Source organism: Sceloporus occidentalis, unplaced genomic scaffold (genome assembly GCF_023333645.1).
Source record: "Sceloporus occidentalis isolate IW3139 unplaced genomic scaffold, rSceOcc1.0.p SCAF_40, whole genome shotgun sequence".
NCBI lineage: Eukaryota > Metazoa > Chordata > Lepidosauria > Squamata > Phrynosomatidae > Sceloporus > Sceloporus occidentalis.
The window spans coordinates 2,544,762-2,568,407 of record NW_028317020.1 but is presented as its reverse complement, the minus strand read 5'-3'; the positions used below and the strand labels follow the sequence as shown (position 1 = coordinate 2,568,407).

At 42.6% G+C, this 23,646-nt stretch overlaps 1 protein-coding gene across 1 annotated transcript in view; it reads right to left on the bottom strand.

The window, feature by feature from the left end:
• LOC149290214 (G protein-coupled receptor kinase 3) overlaps positions 1–23,646 on the bottom strand; it is a 118,604-nt gene that overhangs the window by 8,085 nt on the left and 86,873 nt on the right. Inside the window, exons 10-13 of the mRNA XM_089489535.1 lie at positions 20,278–20,356; positions 17,370–17,500; positions 12,659–12,753; positions 10,305–10,412 (exon numbers count right to left, since the gene is read on the bottom strand). Of these exons, the coding sequence (XP_089345661.1) occupies positions 10,305–10,412; positions 12,659–12,753; positions 17,370–17,500; positions 20,278–20,356 (413 nt within the window). The remainder of the gene's footprint in view (positions 1–10,304; positions 10,413–12,658; positions 12,754–17,369; positions 17,501–20,277; positions 20,357–23,646) is intronic.

Below are 23,646 nucleotides of genomic sequence, written 5' to 3'. Positions count from 1 at the left end.
TTTTGCTGCACATCTGCAGCGCTTATATCCTCTTTATTGCACCCATTAGCCATACTGAGAAGGTATAAGTGTACATTTACTAAATATGTGCACACAGTTTGCCCATGTGCTCTGAGGGTTAATAAGCAAGCAACCCCATTAAACATTCTGGCACATGGGTTAAGAACCCAGTGAATACTGCAGGCAAATGGCTAAGGGGCTGCCCTGCTCTTTCAGACAAGATCACAGGGATGCTTATTCATACACAGCAGGCATTTGATGGACCGGTAGCCGAGGTTACTGTAGAGCTAATGTGCTCACTCAATCCACATGGAAAGTTGTGTTAGAACAAGCACCTGCCCTAATAACATGATGGCTGTGTTTAATACGGTAACATCTTGTGGGTTTTTGAGCAACTTTTTCATTCATCTGTGAGGCCTTGGTCTTTCAAGCGCAACGGCACTGGGTTCACACCCGCACTACAACACTACAAGGGTCTGACCCAAACACAGACATTTTGGGCAAGGAAATAAACTTAACTTCCGCTCACTGTAGCATCAAGACTTACGGGGGCCTGATCTTACAGACCCAATATACAATTTTTAATTTTTTTTTTTTTTTTTTTTAAAAAAGAACTTTCATATGGCTTGAAACTCAAAAGGTTTGTATTAGAGTGTTTGTCAAATGTCCTTGGAGAACAAATCACTATTACCACCCTGTGGTTTCTTTGTGAAGTATTACTTGTGCTGGGTTCTTCGCTTTTTATTTGAGTGCCTGCTGAGCACCTGGAGAGCGAATAGAAAAACTTTATTAAGATGCATCTCAAGTTATTGGTCTAATTAATTATTATCTAAAATAAAGACCTTCAATGCTATACCACGAGGATTCTGAGCCAAATGGTGTACAAAAATGCTGTGGAACTATATATATATATATATATATATATTATATATATATATATATATATATATATATATATATATATATATATATTCAACATCTTAGCTCTTTGTTATTTACAGTTGAGCTGTAAGAGCAGCCATCTTGCCATCATATCACACGTATGAAATTGCTGTCTCATCCAAAGATAATTGTAATTGATAGCTTTGGAGAGGATTTGCAGTAGAGGCTTTTTCACAGTCTCCGGAAACATGCAGGCAGAATGTCCAGGATGTGTGTTCCAACTCTCTGTTTGGGCTGACGTAGGATTAGTAATTAAATATTTACTGAGGGGTCATGGGAAATTAAGGAACATTTGCATGAAAATATGCCACGTGTTCTGTTGGTGAAATCAGTAAAATACAAATGTGTAATATTTGTTGCAATAAAAATAGCAACAAGAAATGCCAACTCCTGCTTTAGTGAATAAACTCTGGAGATGTAAAGACCAGGTGCTACTAGGCCCAAATGCCCACATATATCCAATTTGCACTCAGGTCCCATTTTGGGGACCTAGGCAGCTGCCTACATTGTGTGGAGCTGGGTGAATTGCTACACACCAGAATTTGAATAAGCGCATAGTTATGTATAGAGAATAGAGGTGCCAAAGACCCCAGGGTCAGCCCTGTTGCCTACTGGTCACTCCAAACATATGTGAAATTTTCCCCGCTACATCTGCCCCAGTCCTTGGCAAGTACTATTATTGTAAAGTGGAAACCTTTAGGAGTAACTGGTCAGCCACAAAGCAGCAGACCACACACACTTACAGACAGGCCCCTACCTTAAAATAGGCCCAGTCAGGACCAGACTGACTGGGCCCATCCCGCCCCTTAAGCCCGCCGCAACTGTGACCGTGTCCGCCACTCTAAGGGGCCCCACCAGGGCCGGCCTTACGGGTGTGCGGCCGCACAGGGTTTAAATTAAAACATCGGACGCAGACCCCTTAAGGCCGGCCCTGGTGGGGGCTTCCCGGCCCCTTACAGTGTCGGACCCGGTCGCAGTTGCGGCGGGCTTAAGGGGCCCTACGTCAATGCGGTCCTGACTTGGCCTATTTTAAGGAAGGGCCTGGAGCTGCAGCTCCATCAGCCCCTAAGTCATTCCGGCCCTGCCGCGGGCCCGGTCGCAGTTGCTGCTTGCTCCGGCAACAAGGTAAGTAGGGTGAGGGAGGGGGGTTAGATAGCGAGAAATGGGGAGAGGGGATAGATAGTGAGAGGGGGTACATATTGAGAAGTGGGGAAGGGGGTACATAGTGAAAAGGAGGAACATAGTGAGAAGGGGCAGATAAGATGGGGAGAGGGGGTAGTGTGTGAATGCGTATGAGAATGAATGAATAAATGTGTGGATGAAGTGTGTGAATGCGTATGACAATTAATGAATTCATGTGTGGATGAATTGCTTGAATGATTTGTGAGACTGCTTGAATGATTTGTGAGACTGCATTAATGATTTGTGTGAATGAGTAAATGCAAAGATGGTACATAAAGGGTGGGCTTTAACAATAAATAAATAAATAAAAATTGGCTGCTCAGGCTTAAATGCCCGGGCCTATTTTTTGTCCCAGTCCGGGACTGCTCACAGAGGAGGGCTGCTGAGTGGTGATGCACCCAAAAATTGCCTGTCCTCACGACAGAGTTCCAAACTGACTCTAGAAGCAACATCAGTGCAAGCACTGTGCATCGGGAGCCTCGTGAAATGGGTTCCATGGCCGAGCAGCTGCACACAAGCCAAAGATCACTAAGTGTAAGTGTTGGCTGGAGAGGTGCAAGGCATGGACAAAGCTGGGTTTGGCGGATGCCAAGGGAATTCTATCTACCAGAATGCATGGTGCCTACACTCTATTGTTTGGTGGAGAAGGGATAAAGGTATGGGCTCTTTCAGGGTTCCAGTGAAGATGCTATAGCATACAAACACATTTTGGACAATGCTATGCTTCACTCTTTGTGTCACCAGTTTTGGGCAAAGCCCTTTCCGGTTGCAGCATGACTCAAGGTTCATTAATATGTAGTTTGTCAAGTTTGGTGGGGAGGAATTCGATAACCTGCACCTAGTGCTAACCTTAACCCACCAGACACCTTTAGGAACACTAATTGCGAGCCAGGCCTTATCATCCAACATCAGTGCCTGACCTCACAAATGCTCTACTGGATTAATGGGCACAAATTCCAACAGCCAACTCCAAAATCTTGTGGAAAGCCAACTCCATGTTAAAGCCCATGGTCTTGGAATGGGACATCAAACAAGTTCATATAGGTGTGACGGCCAGGTCATAAAGTAGACATATTACATTTCTTTTTGTAAATTAGCTTTTATTATTTTACAACAAATAAAACACAACAGAAGGGAAATAGGAGGGAACAAAATAGGGGGGGGGGGGACATTCCTGCGAAAAGTAGCAATAAGTCAGAAGATCCCGACACAGCAGGATAATGCAAATAACAATGACAGCATATATGACATCATAGCCCCAACAGAGCGTACAGCCGACCCAGCACCCGCAGCCCGGAAGGGGAGGGCACCAGGAACAAATGAAGGAAAAAGCAGCCAAATAAAAGCCGAGAAGAGGGGTCCGCCAGGAACTGGGACCAGTAGAACCAGGTACGCCCATGCCGCTCGCTAAGACTATAAGACCTGGCCACGAGTTCCTCCATTTCACGAACCTGTTCAACCCGCAATACCCACTCACGTAGAGAAGGCGGAGATGTCGCACCCCAATGAAGGGGAATCAAAGCTTTAGCTTCATTCAACAGGTGTCGAACCACTGAGCGCCGATACACTAAGACGGGTTGGGAGGTAAGATGCAGCAAATAGTTAGCAGGGGCGAAAGGGGGTGGGGAGTCGGTGAAGCGAGGAAGGACATCACGGATAGCGGCCCAAAAAGGGACAATCAAAGAACAATCCCACCAGATATGAAGCACTGACCCCACCGACTGCCCACATCGCCAACAGACATTGGGACACTCAGGAAACATAGCATGTAACCTAACCGGTGTGCGGTACCAACGCGATAAAAACTTGAAGGACATCTCCTGTGATCTAGAATTTAGGGAACAGCCGTGTGTCAAAGTAAAAATCTTACCCCACTGCGCTGCGGTCAAAGTAACAGTAAGCTCTGATTCCCATTTAGCCACATAATCAGGTAACGGGGCATCGTCAGCGCCCAGCAGGAGCTGATAGAGCAGGGAGATACCATGGGGAGGTAAAGCATCCCTAGAGTGTAAAGCCTCAAAGGGCGTAAGATCCCGAATAAGGTGATGCTTCTGAGGGATAGACGCAACAAAATCGGGCAACTGCAAGTATTGGAGAACCTGAAGAGCGGTGGGGGCAACCCCGGGGAGAAGGCTAGATAGAGGCCGAAGCTCACGACCCAGCATAAAGGAGCACAACGAGGGGGAGTCCTGGGATGGCGACCCCAAAAAGGCACCCCCAGACACACCTGGGGGAAAATCCGGATTACCACGAAGCGGAGTCATGGGTGACGGGGAAGTCAGCAACTGGCACCTGCGAGAGACAGAGTGTAACACCTGTAAGGTAGCCAATACAAAGGGATTACCCCCGACCTGCTTCCACGCCACCGAAGGAGCCAACCAGGTAAGTACCCTGAGCGGTACCAAACAAGCACACGCCTCCAAAGGCACCCACAATTTATGAGAAGGGCGATACGTCCATTCCAAAGACCGTAAAAGATGGCAAGCAAAATAATAAGAACGGAGGCAAGGCAACCCCAAACCACCCCGCACCTTAGGTCTCTGCAACACCGCCAGGGCCAGTCTAGGGGACTTCTTAGCCCAAATAAAGGACAGGAACATCGAGCGCACCGTCGAGAAAAAGATCCTCGGCAGAACAATAGGCAGCGCCTGCAACAGAAACAATATGCGGGGAAGGACGTTCATCTTAATGGCATTCACCCTACCAACCCAGGACACAACCAAGGAGCCCCACGTGCGAAGGTCACCGCGAATGGCATCAAGCAGAGGGGGGAAATTAAACCGATACAGAAGAGATAAGTCCGCAGTCAACCAGATCCCCAGGTGACGCAGCGCTTGAGAGCACCAACGGAAGGGAAAGGAGGAGGTCAAAGAGTCCACCTCCGCCCTAGGCAAGGAAATATTTAATATCTCAGATTTCGCCAAATTAATTTTCAGATTAGAAAGACAACCATAAAGCCGAAATTCCTCAAGGAGCACGGGGAGCGAAACATGGGGAGTCCCGAGTGCAAACAACATATCATCTGCAAAAGCCACCGTTTTGTGTTGGACACCATCACATAGAACCCCAGAAATATCCGGGTTAGTACGCACCGCCTCCAAAAAGGGTTCCAGGGAGAGGACAAAGAGCAATGGGGAGAGTGGACAGCCCTGCCTAGTACCGTTGGAAATAGGAAACGAGGGGGAAAGAGCACCATTAAGGCGAACCCTGGCAGAAGGCCCAGAGTATAAAGCTGAGACCCAACCCATCATATGAGGACCAAGACCCACCCCCCGAAGCACCGCCAGCATGAACGACCAATCAAGGCGGTCAAAAGCCTTCTCGGCATCCGTAGAAAGCAAAATAGACCTGACCCCTGAGCGCCCAGCCAAATGGATAAGATTCAAAGCACGGATAGTCCCATCCCTGCATTCCCTACCAGGCACAAATCCCGACTGGTCAGGATGAATCAAAGCCGGGAGAAAGCGCCCCAAACGCAAAGCCAAAATTTTGGAGAATAATTTGATATCCACATTCAGCAGGGAAATAGGCCGATAGCTACCGCAGAGATCCGCGTCCCTCCCCTCCTTCGGTATCACAGCTATCGTAGCCGCCAAGGTATGGGGATGAAAGCTGTCACCCTTCAAGATAGAATTAAACACCGAGACCAACTGGGGACCCAAAATATCGAAAAACTTTTTATAATAGGCCAGGGAGAGACCGTCCGGACCCGGGCATTTACCAGACTTAGAAAGCGTAATCGCCCCTGACAACTCCTCCAGAGAAATCGGAACCTCCAACTGCGCAGAATCCGACAGGGACAGACAACGGGGTAAGTACCGGTTTAAGTATTGTGCAATAGCCAATCTACGAGCCTCCACATCACCAGAGGAGTTGTGTGAAGGGGAGCTATTGTAGAGGTTAGAATAGAAGGTCACAAATTCCTGAGCTATTTCCGACGGAAGGTATCGCAGGACACCCCCAGAGGAACGAACTCTGGGTATATAGGAAAGTTGTCTCCTCTTACGTAAAGCGCGGGCCAAGTATTTCCCCGGCTTATTCCCGTGTTCATAAAAGAGGGCCTTCAGACGAACAAAAGATCTCTGGGCCTGGGCAGTGAGGATAGAAGCGAGTTCCTTACGAAGCGCAAGCAGACGCGCAAAGTCAGCAGCCACCATCGTGTCTTTGTGAACCCTCTCCAACCTCTCTATCTCTAAGTATAAAGCGCTAAGTTGTTGAGCATGAGCCCTCTTCTTAGCAGCTCCCAATCTAATAAGCTGACCACGGACAACACATTTATGTGCTTCCCAAATCGTAGGAAGAGGCAGATCTGGAGTCACATTAGACAAGAAGTAGTCGCGTAAGGTCTCAGCAGTAGCCTCCAAGGCAATGGCATCAGTAAGCAATGACTCATTCAGCCGCCAAGAGCTCTGGGTAGGTCGAGTCAGATGGGGGCATGGTCAGACCACGTAATGGCCCCATAGCGGGCATCCAGCAGGAGAGGGAGATTATAGTGAGTAATAAATAAACAGTCAATGCGGGAGTATCTGTCGTGTGGAATAGAGTAAAAGCTAAAATCCTTAGCAGAAGGATGAAGGGCCCTCCAACAATCCACCAACTGCTCAGATGTGAGCAAAGAATGGATACGTTTTAAAACATGAGAAGGGGTCTGAGACACCCCCGCCGACGTGTCCAAACGAGGAGACAGAGCAACATTGAGATCCCCACCGAAAACCAACAGCCCCTCCTGAAAGCAACGCAACACACGAAATGTTTTAGAAAGCCACAAATGCTGTCTGATATTAGGGACATAAACGTTAGCAAACGTGTACCAGGCATCAGCAAGCTTACCCTTCACAAAAAGGAATCTACCCTCCGGGTCCGCTAAATGAGTGACGTCAGTAAGCGAGATATGGCGAGAAAACAAAATAGCAAACCCTTTCGATTTAGAGTGCGGATTGTTACTGAAATAGGCAACAGGGTAATCCCGCGACCGCAGGTGAGGCTGAGACCCATCCCGAAAATGAGTCTCCTGAATAAACGCAACAGAGGCACATTGACGCCTCAAATCCCTAAGCAGAATGGAACGTTTCTCAGGAACATTAAGCCCCTTGGCATTGATCGAGAGCACAACAAGATCAGCGGGACGAGAAGTCATATTGCAGGAAGGAACGAATGAGAGGGAAATCACCCCTGAAAGCAGGAATCAGGAGCCCCCCGGGAAGGGGAGAAGGAAAAAGGAAAAGAAAAAGGAGAGAAACAAACAGCAAAGAAAAAGGAAGGGAAAGGGAAAAAAACGAACACCAGGAGAAGACGAAAACAAGGAAAGGGGTAAGGACGAAACGACCCACCCCCAAACAGACCCACAAAGAAACAAACAGGGAAGGGACAAACACCAGAAGAGGAAGACGAAGACAAGGAAAAGAAGAAGGCACAACGGGACAAACAAACGAAGAAACGGGGAGTGGGGGGAAAAAAGAATCCCCACACTCCAAACAAATACCTATGGCGTCCGCCGGAAGAGGGTACACTGGAAGGCCCAGGAACAACAGGACCCCAGCATCCACCAGCACTACACGACGCCTGTGGTAAGAGGCGGAGTGACAACCGAAAAAGAATCCGGCCAAAACAAAACAAAAACCGGAAAAAAAAAACAACCTAAAAGAACATGAGACCCACCATCGGTCCCCGGCATATCAGGTAGCTCAGAGCAACAGCAATGCGAACCACCCCCCCCACAACAAGCTAACCCCCTACAGTCCAATGAGGGCACAAAGGGCAGACGGCGAGAGTGGCACATCTCCCAAAAAACGAAATATAGGGCCCAAGAACTAAGAGAGAAGCAAAACCCCGAAGAACCGAGAAATGATCCAGCACAGAACCCAGCCCTCGCACATGAGCAGCACATCGGAGAGCAATTGGCAGAGTCAAGGAAGCAGCGCAAAAGAAAATAAACAAGAACAGAAAACCCAAGCCCCCCACCCCCCAAAAGTGCCGAAACCCTCCCCCCGCGGCCCAACGAGAAGTGCCCAGAGCCAACACCAATCCACCCAACAGAGCAGCGCCTAGGGCTGGGAGCCACAAGTGGAAGAGCCCGATAGCAGCATACCGTAGCAGGTAATATAAACACGAACCCTGCACGCGTATACAGGCAGCACAGCAGAGGGAAGTGGTGGAATCAAGAAATCAGCGCAAAATAAAATGAACATGAACAGAGAACCCAAGCCCCCCCCACCCAAAAGTGCCGAAACCCTCCCCCCACGTCCCAACGAGAATCGCCCAAAGCCTGCCCCCAAACACCCTTCAGAACATGTCCTGGGGCCGGGAGCCATAAATGGAAGAGCCGCAAACAGCCGCAAACAGTAGCAGGCTGGATATTACATTTCTATATATACACACACATTATATATTTTGCTAGCATCCTCCATTTCCTCCTGGGAGAAAACAGTCTCCCAAGCGTGATCTGTATTTGCTGGGCTGAAAGACTGTGTATAATCAAGAAGCAGAAAGCACCGCTCTTTAATCTGTCTTCTGCACAGTCTATGCCAGGTAGTTAAAACTGGATGCCAACTGCCAAAGCTATATGACATTAATTACACTACAACCTTAGAAGCCTCTTTTTTTCTCATGACAAGAGCTAATTAGCCTGGCAATGGATATATTGATATATACACATGTGAAGACGTTTCTTCTTCAGTCATTGAAAGTGAGTTCTCTGAGCCTCTAAAAATGACTTGCTGTTACTATGACAGAACTATAATGAGATATTACAAATGGTCAGAGGATTAAACTAACAAGAGGCTGCACATTGACAATGAATTTTAATGAAGTCAAGGGCCATCTGCTAAAATATTCTCTGTTTATATGAATACACCCGCAAATCCACATACCTTATAGTATCCTGCTGCCTAAGGGTAACCTGCAAGAGCTTGGTGCTACCAAGCAGAATAAGTATCTTTCAATGTACCCCACTCTTCATTGTCACATCTTTGGGCAAAGGACCTTATACACCTTTAAACCGCCATTAAATAAAACTTCATATACATTTTCTTTCCAAGCTGTTCATTTGTTTTGGTGACATTTGGTTTAAAAGCAAGTCCTCCACACTTTGTCACTTTACAAAAAGGCAAGAATAATATAATATCGAAGAAAAACCATGCACATCCTGGAAAAATGTAAGTTAAGATGGCCGGTCCCAAGGTATCAACGCAATATATCGTTAATTGGAAAACAAATGTTTTATAAATTAATAGTACTGAGCTGTAGGAGGATTTGTGAAGAAGATTTTCTCAAGTTTTGTATTTATACATTTATTCAAATTCAAAAAAAATTAGCCACCTATATCAAATGATTTTTAGTTTAGGACATTCTTGGTATATTCTAGAAAAAGTTATGGGGAAAAAAAACAGAATTCTTAATTACGTTGTAGGGTTGCGTTGCTGGGATGTGCCATTATGGATATGGATATAGCCCTGGTATACACAAGCAAATTAGCTGGAAATCTTTTATCCCACTGTGTGAAAATACCATCTGCTATAAGTCTGGATGGCACTTAGGCTTCATAATTCATTTGGAAACTGTAAAGTGGCCCCAATTAATTCGGAGAAATGAACAATAAACATTTTCCAAACATTCTCGGCATAAAAGTAGACCTATAAATCTAGACGTGAAGTCATTCTGACATTCTGCCCTTTGGAAAAACTGCATCCAGACAAGAAAACACAATTGTATCAAAACAAAACTGAGCATTAAAAATTCAGTCCATCATAATGCAAAAGCCACATACAGTAAAATGTGTCTATACTTTGTATTGTAAAATTTATTACCGCCAACTGCACACAAGGGAGAGCTAAAATTTTGCACATTTAAAAAGCCGATGCATAATGTATTTTTGTTTCCATGTTGTAGCCATCTTTGTGCAGATGAAAGTGCTACGCCCTACTTTCTAATTATGTTTATACCAATATAATGTAGAGTTAGAAATCTGAAATGCATGAAACGTGCAAAATTTAGCACTGGTACCCAATTCCCTGTTATGGTTCATTTCTCGGCAAGCTCAGCAAACTTCCCAAAGTTGAGCAGTCAGTATTCATAATATTCCAATCCAACAATTATTTTACAGTTCTGACTAAGGAGTCTGCTTCAGGGACAGCCATTGTGTCCTCTGGATACATCGGGTACAACTTAAAGCTTGCTCTTACCCTCTCAGAAGTTTGAAAAGCATGCATCCTAGGGAGAACCAGTCTGCACTGCTGTCGTATGCGGTTCCTTTTTGTAACACCTCCGGAGCCATGTATCCATGTGTTCCTCTGAAATAAAAATAAAAATATATGCACGTGTTACAGCTGAGGAGCTGCCCTGTAACTATTTGTCACCACAATGCATTTGTTTAAGACTTTTATTGTTGATCTATGTATGAGGTGTATGTCTAATTTCAGATCTAGAGGGAAGCTGTTTGATCATATGTTAATTACCAGAATCATAAAACTCGGAAAAGGTTGTTAGATCAAGGATAGGGTTGGACACCATTGGCGCGAACACCATGTACAATAGCATCAGAAGGATATCATTTATATATTATTTAAATCGTGAGGCTCTTCAACTTTTAGGTCAGTAGTAGATAAGAAGTCATTTGTACACTGGGTTGGTAAGCTGAACACTGAACTTATGGGATTCCCTATGCATTATAACGGGTCATTCCTTTGTAGCTTCATGGTGGGAGGTCCTCATCTCACATGAGGAGTTCACTGGCTTAGTACCTCATAATGAACCTTAACGCTGCCCGTAAGAAACTTTCCACCAAGGTAAACCAGGTACATGTTATGTCTACTGTTCCTTCTTAATAATGCTCTATTCTTCTGTATTTATTAAAGCAGAAATTATACTAACCTGTAATAAGGGGCAGCCTAGTATTAAAATGCCAATACTGGAAATGTGTCCCAGAGTAGGGGTCCAAATCAGTAAAACAGGTAGAGGGTTTGGATGACTGCCCTGTGAGCATTTGTCTCCGGGAAAATAAACCCCCACACACATTCAGTTCTATGTTTGTGCTGGTTTCTACATGTCAATCACCAAGGAACAGTGCCACATTTACCTACCCTTCTTTCCTCCTATAACAAAGTTAAAGCCAAACTCCCATTATGAGCAAACAGCAGTCCCAGGGAGTGATTAATTTCAAATAAAATAAAACACAAATGAATATTCCGTATGGTGGTATATTAGCCCACAGTTGCAGGTTCCTGTAGGTTTCTGCCAAATCTTGAGGACCATAAGTGCTATTTTGATGACTCTCTATAAACCTGATTAGAACGTAGCTGGCTTAAATAAGGAGAGGGTACATAATAGGGAATTTAATTGACTTCCCACTTAATAATAAGTCACAGACTATTATCTGAACTGATCGTAGCCTCGCTCATTTCAAGAATACAGATTGAAAAGCATTATTAGGCAAAAGTAGAGGGAACATTCCATTATTGATTCTGCTATAAACTCTATGAGGTATCATTTCATTATTATGATAACTAAAACTGAAAAATCCTTACTAGGATCTTCAATGACATGTAATTGCAAAGAAATAACGACATGACATTAAGGATGAGGGGCAATGGCTTTTTCATCAAGAGGCTAGAAAAAAAAATACAATACTTATCATGTGATAAGTGAAGTTAACCTACATGTTTTATTTATTATTATGAAATAATGCTAGGGCTACTAGATTGGTATAAGGTGGGGTTTTTTTGCTTGAAAGACCAACTGAACTTGAAACTAGAATATAATGTATATAGCCACAAGCACAATGATTTAGGGATGACACAAATGAAAGGAGGAACTTTAATGGAACCCATTCACTTTTTTTCCCAAATTGCTCTTAACAAAAACATGTTTTTCCACCCTCAATTTACACAACAGTTGAAGGCATCTTTGAGACGCAGGAGTAATGTATGCTGTACAACCTTTATTCCTGAAGATAATAATAATACGGATGAATCACATTTGATGACTCTATTTCTATTACTTCTAGGTAGTGGTGACTGTTCTAATACAGGTTCTCTTTATGACTGGTTTAATATTTCAAATTGAGCGGAAATTAGCTGCTTCAGCTAGAAGTCATATTCTGATAACCCAATTGTAGAGAAGAATGAATTGTCTTGAACATCAGCTTTTATGTTTTTCTACATTAGCTTCCATAGCTAAATTCATCAGCTTTTGAAGTGTGTAATTTTCATCAGAACCATCCATCTGTGCATTACCACTGGAATAATGTCATGGTGATGGAAAATAAAATCAGTCCTTTTAATCCACTGTAGGAGTGAAAAAATATTAACTCTCTTTCTGTGTCAGTCCTCTTTATTAATTTATGTTTCAGTCTCTTTCCCCATTTATAGAAGTTCAAAAAAGAGTGTAGCTGATAAAAATAGCTTTAAAAGCTGAAATTATTTATAAGCCAAAGGAAGCTGGGTGGGTACTACCAATGGTATGCCGATGAAAAGATCTCCTCCATTATGATAAAAGCCAGGTGCTCATTCTGATTCTAGACATTTGAACATATACTTACACGCTAGCATGGGGCTTCTTTTTAGAGAAATCACAAGCGAGGCCCAAGTCCGATATCCTAACATGTCCATGCTCATCTAACAGAATATTTGCTGGCTGTTAAAGAGATTGGAACACAAGTTATAAAGAAAGCCTACGTCCATCCAATAATAATAATTGTTAGCTGGAAACATTTATGCATAAATGATTTATACAGTACAACTGGATTTGCACAGTTACATAAATTACTAACCTAGAAACAGAAAGAAAGAAAGAAAAAGAAAAGCTACTCAAGTTTTGTCAAATTTACCAATACAGCAAAAGTACAATAAACTTTACTTTTCTCCACAATGCACGTCAGAAATGCCTTCTGTGAAATCGACCTTCATTTTTTTTATTTTTTTTTTGCATAATGTTATTAATTAAGATAATAAAGGAGAGTTTTCAATCACCCATACGATCGATGTTGCCTATCCATCCGAGAATTAATATACACTGAAGTCCCATAACACTACTACTTTGGGGCTTATTATTTACAAGGAGTTAATTCTGGATTCTATATGCGTTTTTGGCTCAGAAAAAAACATCAGGAGGAAAACACTTGAAGACTTTCGATTGAGTCACATGGAATAGTGATGCTTGGCAGGCAGAATGAATATCAGTGATTTGGATGGAAGCCACGTTAGACAAAGCTAGTTATACTATTCAATATGCTGTTTTTAGCCACTATGCTCTATCGCAATTCACACAGATGAGAAATCTGTTATGCCTGGAATGTAGGATACTGCATCTCACTGTCCCTCTCACTTTAACTAGTGGCTCCGCCTCTGTAATGCCTCACAGGTCAGAGAGCACAGTGGCCATTTTGTAAGCTAGGGAGTGTTAAGCAGTGATGCAGCATGGTATGATACTCATATATTTGTGTCAGCATTAATATCCTGATTATTCAGTAATGTTCAGCAATAAAGCAAGGTTGTATTAAACTACTGGTGTTATATCTGGAGCACTTAGGATTACAACAAAATCAATGCATATTTTAGAGCAAAACAAAAAGTCACACAACTTTATTAAATTCCCAAATGCCAGGTTTGTTTGCTACATGACACAGAAAACTAAAGACACAGACCAGATAAGCTGTAGGACTAGATACTGTCCCGCTGTTTTTAATGTCTAGACCCACACAATAGCAGAATAAAAGTATTTAGTGAAACTTTTTATTGAGCCATCATAGAAAACAATCATAAAATCACAAACCTTTCAGGACCTCCGAGGTCTCTTCTGCATCTAATAAAGAGACCGAAGAAAAGACCACTAAAGTCTCAAAAGCGTATGTGATTCTTGCACATTAAGCTATTCATTATGCAAGGACAACTTTGCCCTTCTAGATGGAAGAACCAGCTGATGTTGACTTTTTATGATGAATAGTAAAGAGAGAGAACTGAAATCCAAGCTCCCCTGAATATTCAATTGCTAATGCCCCCTCTGGTAAACTGACTCCATTGAGTTAGCAGGCTACCACATATAACGCCTTCTTTGCCATTGTATGTGATATTTACAGTGGCTCATGAGCCAATTATAGCCCCTTTAGCTGAAAATTGACCACTTTCAAGAAAGAAGCAACACATTGTCTTCAGGAGCAAAACAGAAGCTACCTTTAAGTAGGCAGGCTTGGCATGACTGAATTTAGCAGCATACGGTTTCGGTAGAGCATTTGACGGGTCCAGGGATTTTCTCCTTCTGAATGCCTTGAGGGAGCTCTGGCCTTCACACTGGCTTCATGAACAGGAGTTTGATTTTTAAGCGCTTTGGACAGATGGTTACATGAACCTACACTGTGCAGCTGGTGTGGGCAGCCAAGAGACTGGAGAGGAGGACAGAACTTGAGGAAACAACGTGTCTGTTATACTCTTGGCATACAAAATAGACTTCTGTCTAGGGGCGCTTAAAACCACGATCACGAATAGCTCATATACCGATGTAAAAAGAAAAAAGGAAAAAGAAAAAATATATAGTGTAATAAAGTAAAAACAATATGACTCCCGCACAAAGCTTCAATGAATGCACTCACAATGTGGATAAGCTTTTGGCGCGTATATCACAACCACTCCTCGGTATATATGTTGTTCCTTTGGCTCCACATATATGCAAGAAAAGAAAATCTAATAGGGTGATATCTTTACCATCAATATGTGTGCTATGCAGTAATGCACTCACATTTAGTAGAGGAATATCAAGCTCATCTGGTTTCTTGTCCTGCAGTGGAGCCGATCCTTTGATGAGGTTCCTGAGAAGTTATGTTGGTTTCCACAAGAAGATTTCTTCAGTATTCCGGTATAAGAATGAATAAAGTGCAAGTGCTTATGTATATAATAAATAATATATATTCTTAACATAACTTCTCAGGAACCTCATCAAAGGATCGGCTCCACTGCAGGACAAGAAACCAGATGAGCTTGATATTCCTCTACTAAATGTGAGTGCATTACTGCATAGCACACATATTGATGGTAAAGATATCACCCTATTAGATTTTCTTTTCTTGCATATATGTGGAGCCAAAGGAACAACATATATACCGAGGAGTGGTTGTGATATACGCGCCAAAAGCTTATCCACATTGTGAGTGCATTCATTGAAGCTTTGTGCGGGAGTCATATTGTTTTTACTTTATTACACTATATATTTTTTCTTTTTCCTTTTTTCTTTTTACATCGGTATATGAGCTATTCGTGATCGTGGTTTTAAGCGCCCCTAGACAGAAGTCTATTTTGTATCCCCTTTTCAACATTCCGTGGAGAGTGTTTTGTAGGGTTGCAGCTATAGACCCGACCGCCAGAAAGGAAAGTATTTTGGCTTCTTTCTTTATTTTTTCACTTTTTTGACACTGGGTTTCAACTCTTCACGTTCTATACTCTTGGCATAGACAGCTAAAACGGTTCTTTAAGTGTTTAAATTTCATGTCCGTTGACCTTTTTTGCTACATTGACTGCTTAGTTGTGCCAGGGAAGCAAACACTGAACTAGTATAAGGGACTACATTACTCAAGAGCAGGTAAGTCTTGCAAAGACATAGCAGAGGGATTAAGGGTGATGTGAGATGTAAAAAGGCATCTCTACAGCATTATCCCTTCTTGTGGGGATTAAGCAGAAATTCTACAGCAATTACTAGCGTGCCTCATCCATAAAGTAATGACTGACCTTTCATCTAAGTACTTCTAACTCAACATTTTTATTAAACTTCCAGGGTATAGTCACTAGGAATCGTGGAAACCCATGATTTCCTTCATCATCGGTCTATGAGCTACTGCATGTTAACGGCACCACAACAAAACAAGCTTAATGAAATATATGTGTTTCTGTAAAATTCAGGTAGCAGCAATAGAGTTCCACAGTAATACACAACGTGTATTGATAATTTTTGGTAAATACACCACAAATGATTGAAAAAATAAATAAAAAAGTAATTTGAACAGTTGCCTATAAACAGACAAGAGGATTCCCTACAACAAATCTATAAAGTTTTATAGTCAAGGAGATTACCTTCAAACTTTTTATCTATGGTTTTAAGTGAAGGCCAAAATACTCTGTAATGTAAACAATCTCTACAATAAACGAGGAAGGGAAAAAAACATGTAAAAGCATAAACATGCATTTATAGAAACATTTATACCAAATGTCTGTAGCTTGTTCAAACTGCGATACATACGGAACACATATTTGATACATGCAAATCCCACACCTCTGATACCATGTTCATTCCTGGTGTGTGTGAAGTATTTACAAACTAAGCGTCAAGCTGTAATTCATATTGTATATACCTTTATTACATTGTATAACGTGTATATACACCACTTTATACTCAATATACATCCCGGTTTTTGGACCACTATACTCCAAGTTTATCAGCGGAGATTGTCACCTGAGGCTTAATGGTATCTGTCACAACCCTGGGTTAATAAGTGGCGTTGTAGTAATCATTGGTTGTGATTCCTGCATGTGTGTGATTGTGTTTGTGCCTTTGTCTCCCTCACATGCCACCCCTGTCCATGTTTCACATGTCCTGCCCCCGGACTTTAACCCTTCGTATCCCGGAAACCATCGACCACACCATCGCACCCTTTTCACGCTATAAACCCACAGGTGGTGGGGTACGGACCAGGAACAATTCGGAGAAGGAGCCTCCCATGGATTCCCGGTCACTAGGACTTCCAGGAGAGCGGAGGTTGACTGCTGCGGTTGACGAACGCGCGCCAGCTGTCTTGCGGTCCGTCCCAGGGAAACTTTGAACTGCTGCCGCTCGGGGGCCCCACGGCCGATCGCGTGGCTTTTTGGACAGGATATCCTCAGCACCCCATGCTATCCATCGGTACCCCGGGATCGCCGCCGCTCCCTCAGGATCACCCCGAGAACGTCGGCTCGCTGGATTACTAATTGTCCTTTGCAGGTCAATTACAACACCGTGTTCGGCTACGTCTCGGTGGTCTACGGTGTCATTGTATCAAGGACACAGAGCTAGCTCCTGATCCCTTCCTTGCTGGGAGCGGTTAAACCTTGCAGTTCTGGGAAGAAGGAACAAAGAACCGACGGGTGTACCCAGCCGGGGTACCCGAAGCCCGTCACGGTACCAGAGTCCCCTTTCGTAAAACATCAGATATCATTGCTTCATGAATCTTGCCTACAACAAGCTCCAGTCATTCAGCCATTGGTTTAAAGCATGTTCACATGAACTCCTACCTTCAAGTCTCTGTATACCACAAAGCGGTTATGCATATGCTCCAAACCGAGGATAATTTCAGCGGCATAAAACCTCATCTCCTTCTCGGAGAACACTCCATGTTGTGAAAGGTGGTAGTGCAAATCTCCACCTGAAAGCAACAACAAAAAAATTATACCTTATGTACGACTCCAGTTAGAAAAACTAGGCAGGGCACATATCCATTATAAACCTCAAATGGGCCACTACTAAAATTCAACATCATCTACTCAATCTCTCAATAGCAGTTTGACGTACTTAACAGGACACAACATACTTTTTTGTGATGGACACTTTATTAGTGGAGAGCAGGCGAAGAGCAGGTAAAGAACAATTCGGCCAATAAGACCTCCGATGCCGCAGGTGGCTTAGGCCTCCTAACTTTTAAGGGGAGATTTATTGTGGTTAATGTTTTCTACAGTCCAAAAACTTGGAAAAGTCTGGAACAGAAGATATTAGAACAACAGGCGCCTTGTATTTCAATGAAAAATGGAAAGATGACATTTAGGGCTGTCTGGGAGAAGAGGATCCCACTACCTTAAGGTTTTAAGGAAAAAACAAGCTCTGTTGTAGTAAAGAACATTTTCCTAAACACTGTAACTAATCCACGGCTATCTCTTATAACATTTTTATTATGGTCACAAAAGAAAAAAAAAAAGAAAAATACAGAGCAAGAGCACATTCTTTGGGGTGTGGGGAGGAATGGTTAAAGTCTTAGGAAGAAGACCAGAACGCTATAAACACCGGACGTTAACACTTTCTGTGCCAGAGAGGGGAATGCCAGTAAAAAAAAATAAAAAAATCATGGACAGTATTGAGAAAATGGATTGCTACGGTGATAAGATCACTTTTCTGTCTTACACCAGAAATACCCTTTTACCCATAACCCCAATGTGCAATAGGAACATGCTAATATACTGGGCATATGACATTATATGATCGGCATCATCGATGCAATATATTTTTGGCACAGAGAGGTTAATAAATGCCAGTTATTATTATGAGGCAAATGAAACAATCTCCTTGATTTTAAAAACCAAAGAACATTTATTTTCCTTATAATTACATAATGCCCTTCAAATTGCCTCCTTGACAAATGACTGCTCTGATTAAATGTAGTCATTGTCTTTGTGGGAGAGACAAACTGTCTCCTCTTTAGCTTGCATGTGAAGGTTAAACTGAATTTGTGGAAATAATTCTATTTAAAATTCTCTGTGCAAGGTGTTTATTGGGTTTTCCTGTGTCATATACTAGCCCATTAAAAAATAAATAAAATAGAAATTATTCAGAAACCACAGAATACACCAGTGGCAGTCTATCATAGTTTAATACTGCTTTAACCCTTTGCGGACAGGGGGGTGTATTTGATAGCTAGATAAACTGTATACTGCATGTGTTCACAATTAGAGTATTTACATTGAAAACCTTTAAAAATGCATGTGCTTTAAGACCCCACCACCACACGCTAAATGTGGAATTTTATATATATATATATATATATATATATATATATATATATATATATATATCACACAGAAGAAAAACGATTTATGTGCTCAAATTTGATGTTTACATTGTGTTAACAAAATGAGGGTCAACTACTGTATCAAAGCTTTACACTCATCGACAATGCATTGTTGCATTTGGCAATTTTCTCACCACATTGTTAAAGGTTGGAAAATCTACATGTAAACAGAAAATATACCTTCATCCAGAAGGTTTTCAATAACACTATCTCAATACAATGAGCCCAAGTCTGTGATGCTTCATTTTAAAGATAATGGCGTTAAAAACACATATGTGCACAGCACACATAGAATAGCAGGGACAAGCTTTGTCTGGGGAGCTCTTATCTCAAGGCTTTTTGCAAAGTGTTGACATCATTTATCTGCATGTTTCATTTTCTCTATGATACATCAACAAGAAGCCAATTTCACGCAAAGTCACTTTCAACCTGCATTTTGTTTTAAAATATTTTTTTTTATTTCATGACCAGCCAAATAAATGCAAATACGGGTAAAATCTGGTATCCATATACTGGCTTGATAATCACGATAGATATAATTTAATCATATACCTTTTTTATTTTTTTAAATTAAAAATATTCATAAAGCAATTGACATGCACCGTGGCTCTGTTCACCATAGAAGCCTGTCTCCTGACTAGCATGGTTCATGCATGTAGAAGCCAAAAAAAGAGAGGGTGTCTCTTGGCTCACTCATGAACTGGTTAAGAACAGCGAATGACTCTTTTGCATTCTTAAACCTTATGCAGACGAGCATTGTAGTTTTAGCGAGTGACCACAGTGTTTCCTGCTGAAATACACATTTGGATCCAGGGCAGGCATGCACAGTAGAAGCACACTAATCTGGTCTAGCAGGAGAATTTCAATCTTGGAAAATATATGACACATATTATGGATATGCTATATTCAACATAAATGCATAAAATGTAGTCTGTGTGGGTAACAAGGTTTATAGATAATCCTAATCTTTTGAACCTCATGGAGCAAAATGGTTAAATCCTTTCTACCGTGGCACAATACAACAAGCTATTTACGGCAAGCTTTGAAAGGGAAAAAAAAAACAAAATGCTCCCGGTAAACCATGCCTAGGGACTTCCTAGCAAGGGCTGCCCAGAGCTATGGCTCTCCTCAGGGGGGACTGGCTTCACAAAGGGGCAGGGCTAGCCATCTGCAGAGGCAGGACTAGCCACAGGAGTGGGCAGAAACTGGGCGTGGCTAAGCACTGCTTGCTGGTTCGTAGAAGCAGGGCTCCACCCGGAAGCTGTTCCCAGATACGCTGTAAACATCACAATGACGGGACGGGTACATGTGTCCTCTAACAGCATAAAGTCATCCCAAACAGCACTTGCACTTGATTTTCTCACCATTCATCAGGTCCAGGATGAAGCAGAGTTTGTCTGGTGTGTGGAAAGCATATGTCATACACACAATAAATGGACAGTCCTGCAAAGATACAAAAAGCAAAAGTTATGGATTTCATTGGTGAAAAAATAATCTCGTTCCCATCATGGCTACCAAGAAGAAGAAAAAAAAAAAAGCTAATCAAGCCTTCTTTATCTAAATAACAAAAGTCCCCATGAAGAGGAGTGTTGTAAGAAAAACTAGCATCTTTAGCCCAAAGGTATGTAGGGCTGAAACAACTAATCGATAAAATCGATAATAAATCGATAATGAAAATAGTTGACAACGATTTTCATTATCGATTAGTCGAATCGCTTTTTATCGATTATAAAGAGGTTTTTTTCAGAGCAAATGCTCTGAAAAACTCCTCTCCTTATATAATCCGACCTGAAACAGAGATCGGATTATAACACTAGAATCCAGATCCCCCGCAACGCTGCAGAGGACCTGGATTCCCCTCACTGTCTGCCGGTGGGTCTCCTTGCGATACGCACAGACAACTTCGCCTCTCCCCTCCACTTCCATACACCCCTCTGACTCCTCCCCCCTCCCATACACCGCTCTGCCTCTCTCCCGACTCCCTGGTGTTCTGTGAACCTCCGTTGCTCCATTGCTGTCTGTGCAGACCCCCACCGGCTGGCAGAGAATCGAGATCTCCTGTAGAGGATCATCCTCTCTGTCAGCTGGTGGGGGTCTGCACGATGCTCACAGACAGCCTCCGTTACTGCCCTTCACTTACGCTGAGGCTTCTATGAAGCTGCAGTGAAAGTGCCTGTCAGCAACGGAGGTTCACAAAGCACCAGGGAGTCGGGAGAGAGGCAGAGCGGTGTATGGGAGGGGGGAGGAGTCAGAGGGGTGTATGGGAGGGGGGAGGAGTCAGAGGGGTGTATGGGAGCCACCCTCCCATACACCACTCTGGCTCCTCCCCCTTCCATACGCCACTCTGCCCGGCTCCATGGTGTCTTGTGAACCTCTGTTGCTGACAGGAGGCAGAGTGGAGTATGCGAGGGCGGAGGAGCCAGAGTGGCGTATGGGAAGGGGGAGGAGCCAGAGTGGTGTATGGGAGGGGGGAGGAGCCAGAGTGGTGTATCGGAGGGGGGAGGAGGCAGAGTGGTGTATGGGAGGGGGAGGAGGCAGAGTGGTGTATGGGAGGGGGAGGAGCCAGAGTAGTGTATGGGAGGGGGAGGAGCCAGAGTGGCGTATGGGATGGGGTGGAGGCAGAGTGGCGTATGGGAGGGGGGAGGAGGCAGAGTGGTGTATGGGTGAGTTATAGTGGTGTATGGGGGTATAATGAATTTCAGGGTAACAGAGTGGTGTATGGGGGTGTAATGGATTTCAGGGAGGCAGAATGGCATATCTGGGGGAGGTAGAGTGGTGTATAGGGGGAGGTAGAGTGGTGTATGGGGGGTATAATGAATTTCAGAGTGGCATATCTGGGGGGAGGCAGAGTGGTGAATCAGGGAGTATAATGAATTTCAGGGTGGTGCAGGGCATTTATGGGGAGCGAGTGGCATATTGGAAGTTATAAGGCATATAGGGGGTATAAGGCATATCGATATTAGGCATATCAGGGGGGCATAAGACATATCTGGGGGTAAAAGGTATATCAGGGGGCTCAGTTGCATATCACTGGCATAGAAGGAGTATAAGGCATATCGGGGGCACAGTGGCATATCAGGGGGCACAGGGGAATCTCTGGCATATAAGAGGTATAAGGCAAATCTGGGGGCAGAGTGGCAAGATGGGGGTCAGATGTGCATAACTGTGGGCAGTTTGGTAAATAAGAAAATATAAACAAGGCTTTTTTCTCAGTTTTTATTAAATATGAAAAATAGTTAACATATGAATTAATATTTACTAATAACTTTGTATTAAAACCTAGTTTGAGAAACACTGTGTTTGGGTTCTTGTAGCTTTTATTATTATGTCAGTAAAATAAGAAGGTGAATAGAGAGAGAGGCCATTGCGATAAAGAGATGAAAGTGTAAATTGTACTTTTTTATTACATTATTTTCAATTTAAAAAAATTGAATTTTTTATCCGATTAATCGAAAAAATAATCGGCCAACTAATCGATTATTAAAATAATAGTTAGTTGCAGCCCTAGCGGTGTGACCATGACGTTGAAAGCCAGGAAAAAACACCCAAATATACGACCTTTGGTATCCTTAACCATTGCCTTGCCTGAATGACCTGCCATTCACATTACACAAATTAAATCTACATCCTCTGGTACTACAAGGGTTACATGTTAAAGCTATTCATGTAATGCGTGAAATATACTTTTTAGAAACAAATATATAAATATCCTGCTCTGTGAATGCCATAGAAATGGCTTTTTCAGGCCGTGTGCTGAATAGTTAATTCTGATGCCTTCTCTTCTGCTCCCAACGCTGGCGCAGGATGAATTTTTCATCAGGAGATACATGCGTCACTGTATGGAGTACGCCTGTATCTATCACCAGAGATACAGCTTCTCCCTCGCAATGCATAAAGAGAACTCAAAACACCTAACAAGCTAAACACAATGCTTTCATCTACAAAAATGGAAATAATGGCAAAAGGTAGGCGATAGAATGCCTCGCTAATCTCAACATCTAACATTTAAAAAAGGATCTAGTTTAAAAATGTTTGCTACCACTTATAGCAAAAGGAAATTGTCGTGTTTTTGTGTACTGCAGATATTTGCCGTTTTTAAAACTTTTTAAAGATAACTTTTTGGGAAAAAGAGCTGTAAACCAATTAATGATACAGTAAGTGAAAAGGTTATTTCTGAATATACAATAGGAACTGAGGAACATGATGCCATGCACATTTAATCTCATGGAATATCGGAGCAAGAACAAGTCTGATGCAAAGTGATGTAAAAAGTGATTTTTTTTATTTATTTTTTTTAATCAGGAAATACTATGGGATCTCAATATGTATAGCTTGGGAGAAATGAGAGAGGGGAGAGTGTGATAGAAACATTTAAATACTTAATGGCATTTAACAAATGTTACATCATAAAGCCATAATCTAAAACTAGATGGTCCGTAAGGAAGCTTTATTTTACTGAAAGGGTGGTTTTCCTAGCGTAAAAAGTAGTAGTGGAGACTAACGCAGTGAGGGGATTCATACATTTTATTTTTTCTGAAAATCTATTTTTATTGTATATTTTCAGGAATCCAATCCATCCAGGTACATTGTCACTTACACATCATCATAGTATAGGCCACCATTTGAGGGGATTTATACATTAATGGGATATGTGTAATACGACCAGGCCATAAAGGTTTAAGTCTTTACAGCTGAATAATTGGGCAGACTAGATGGACTGAATGGTTCTCTTC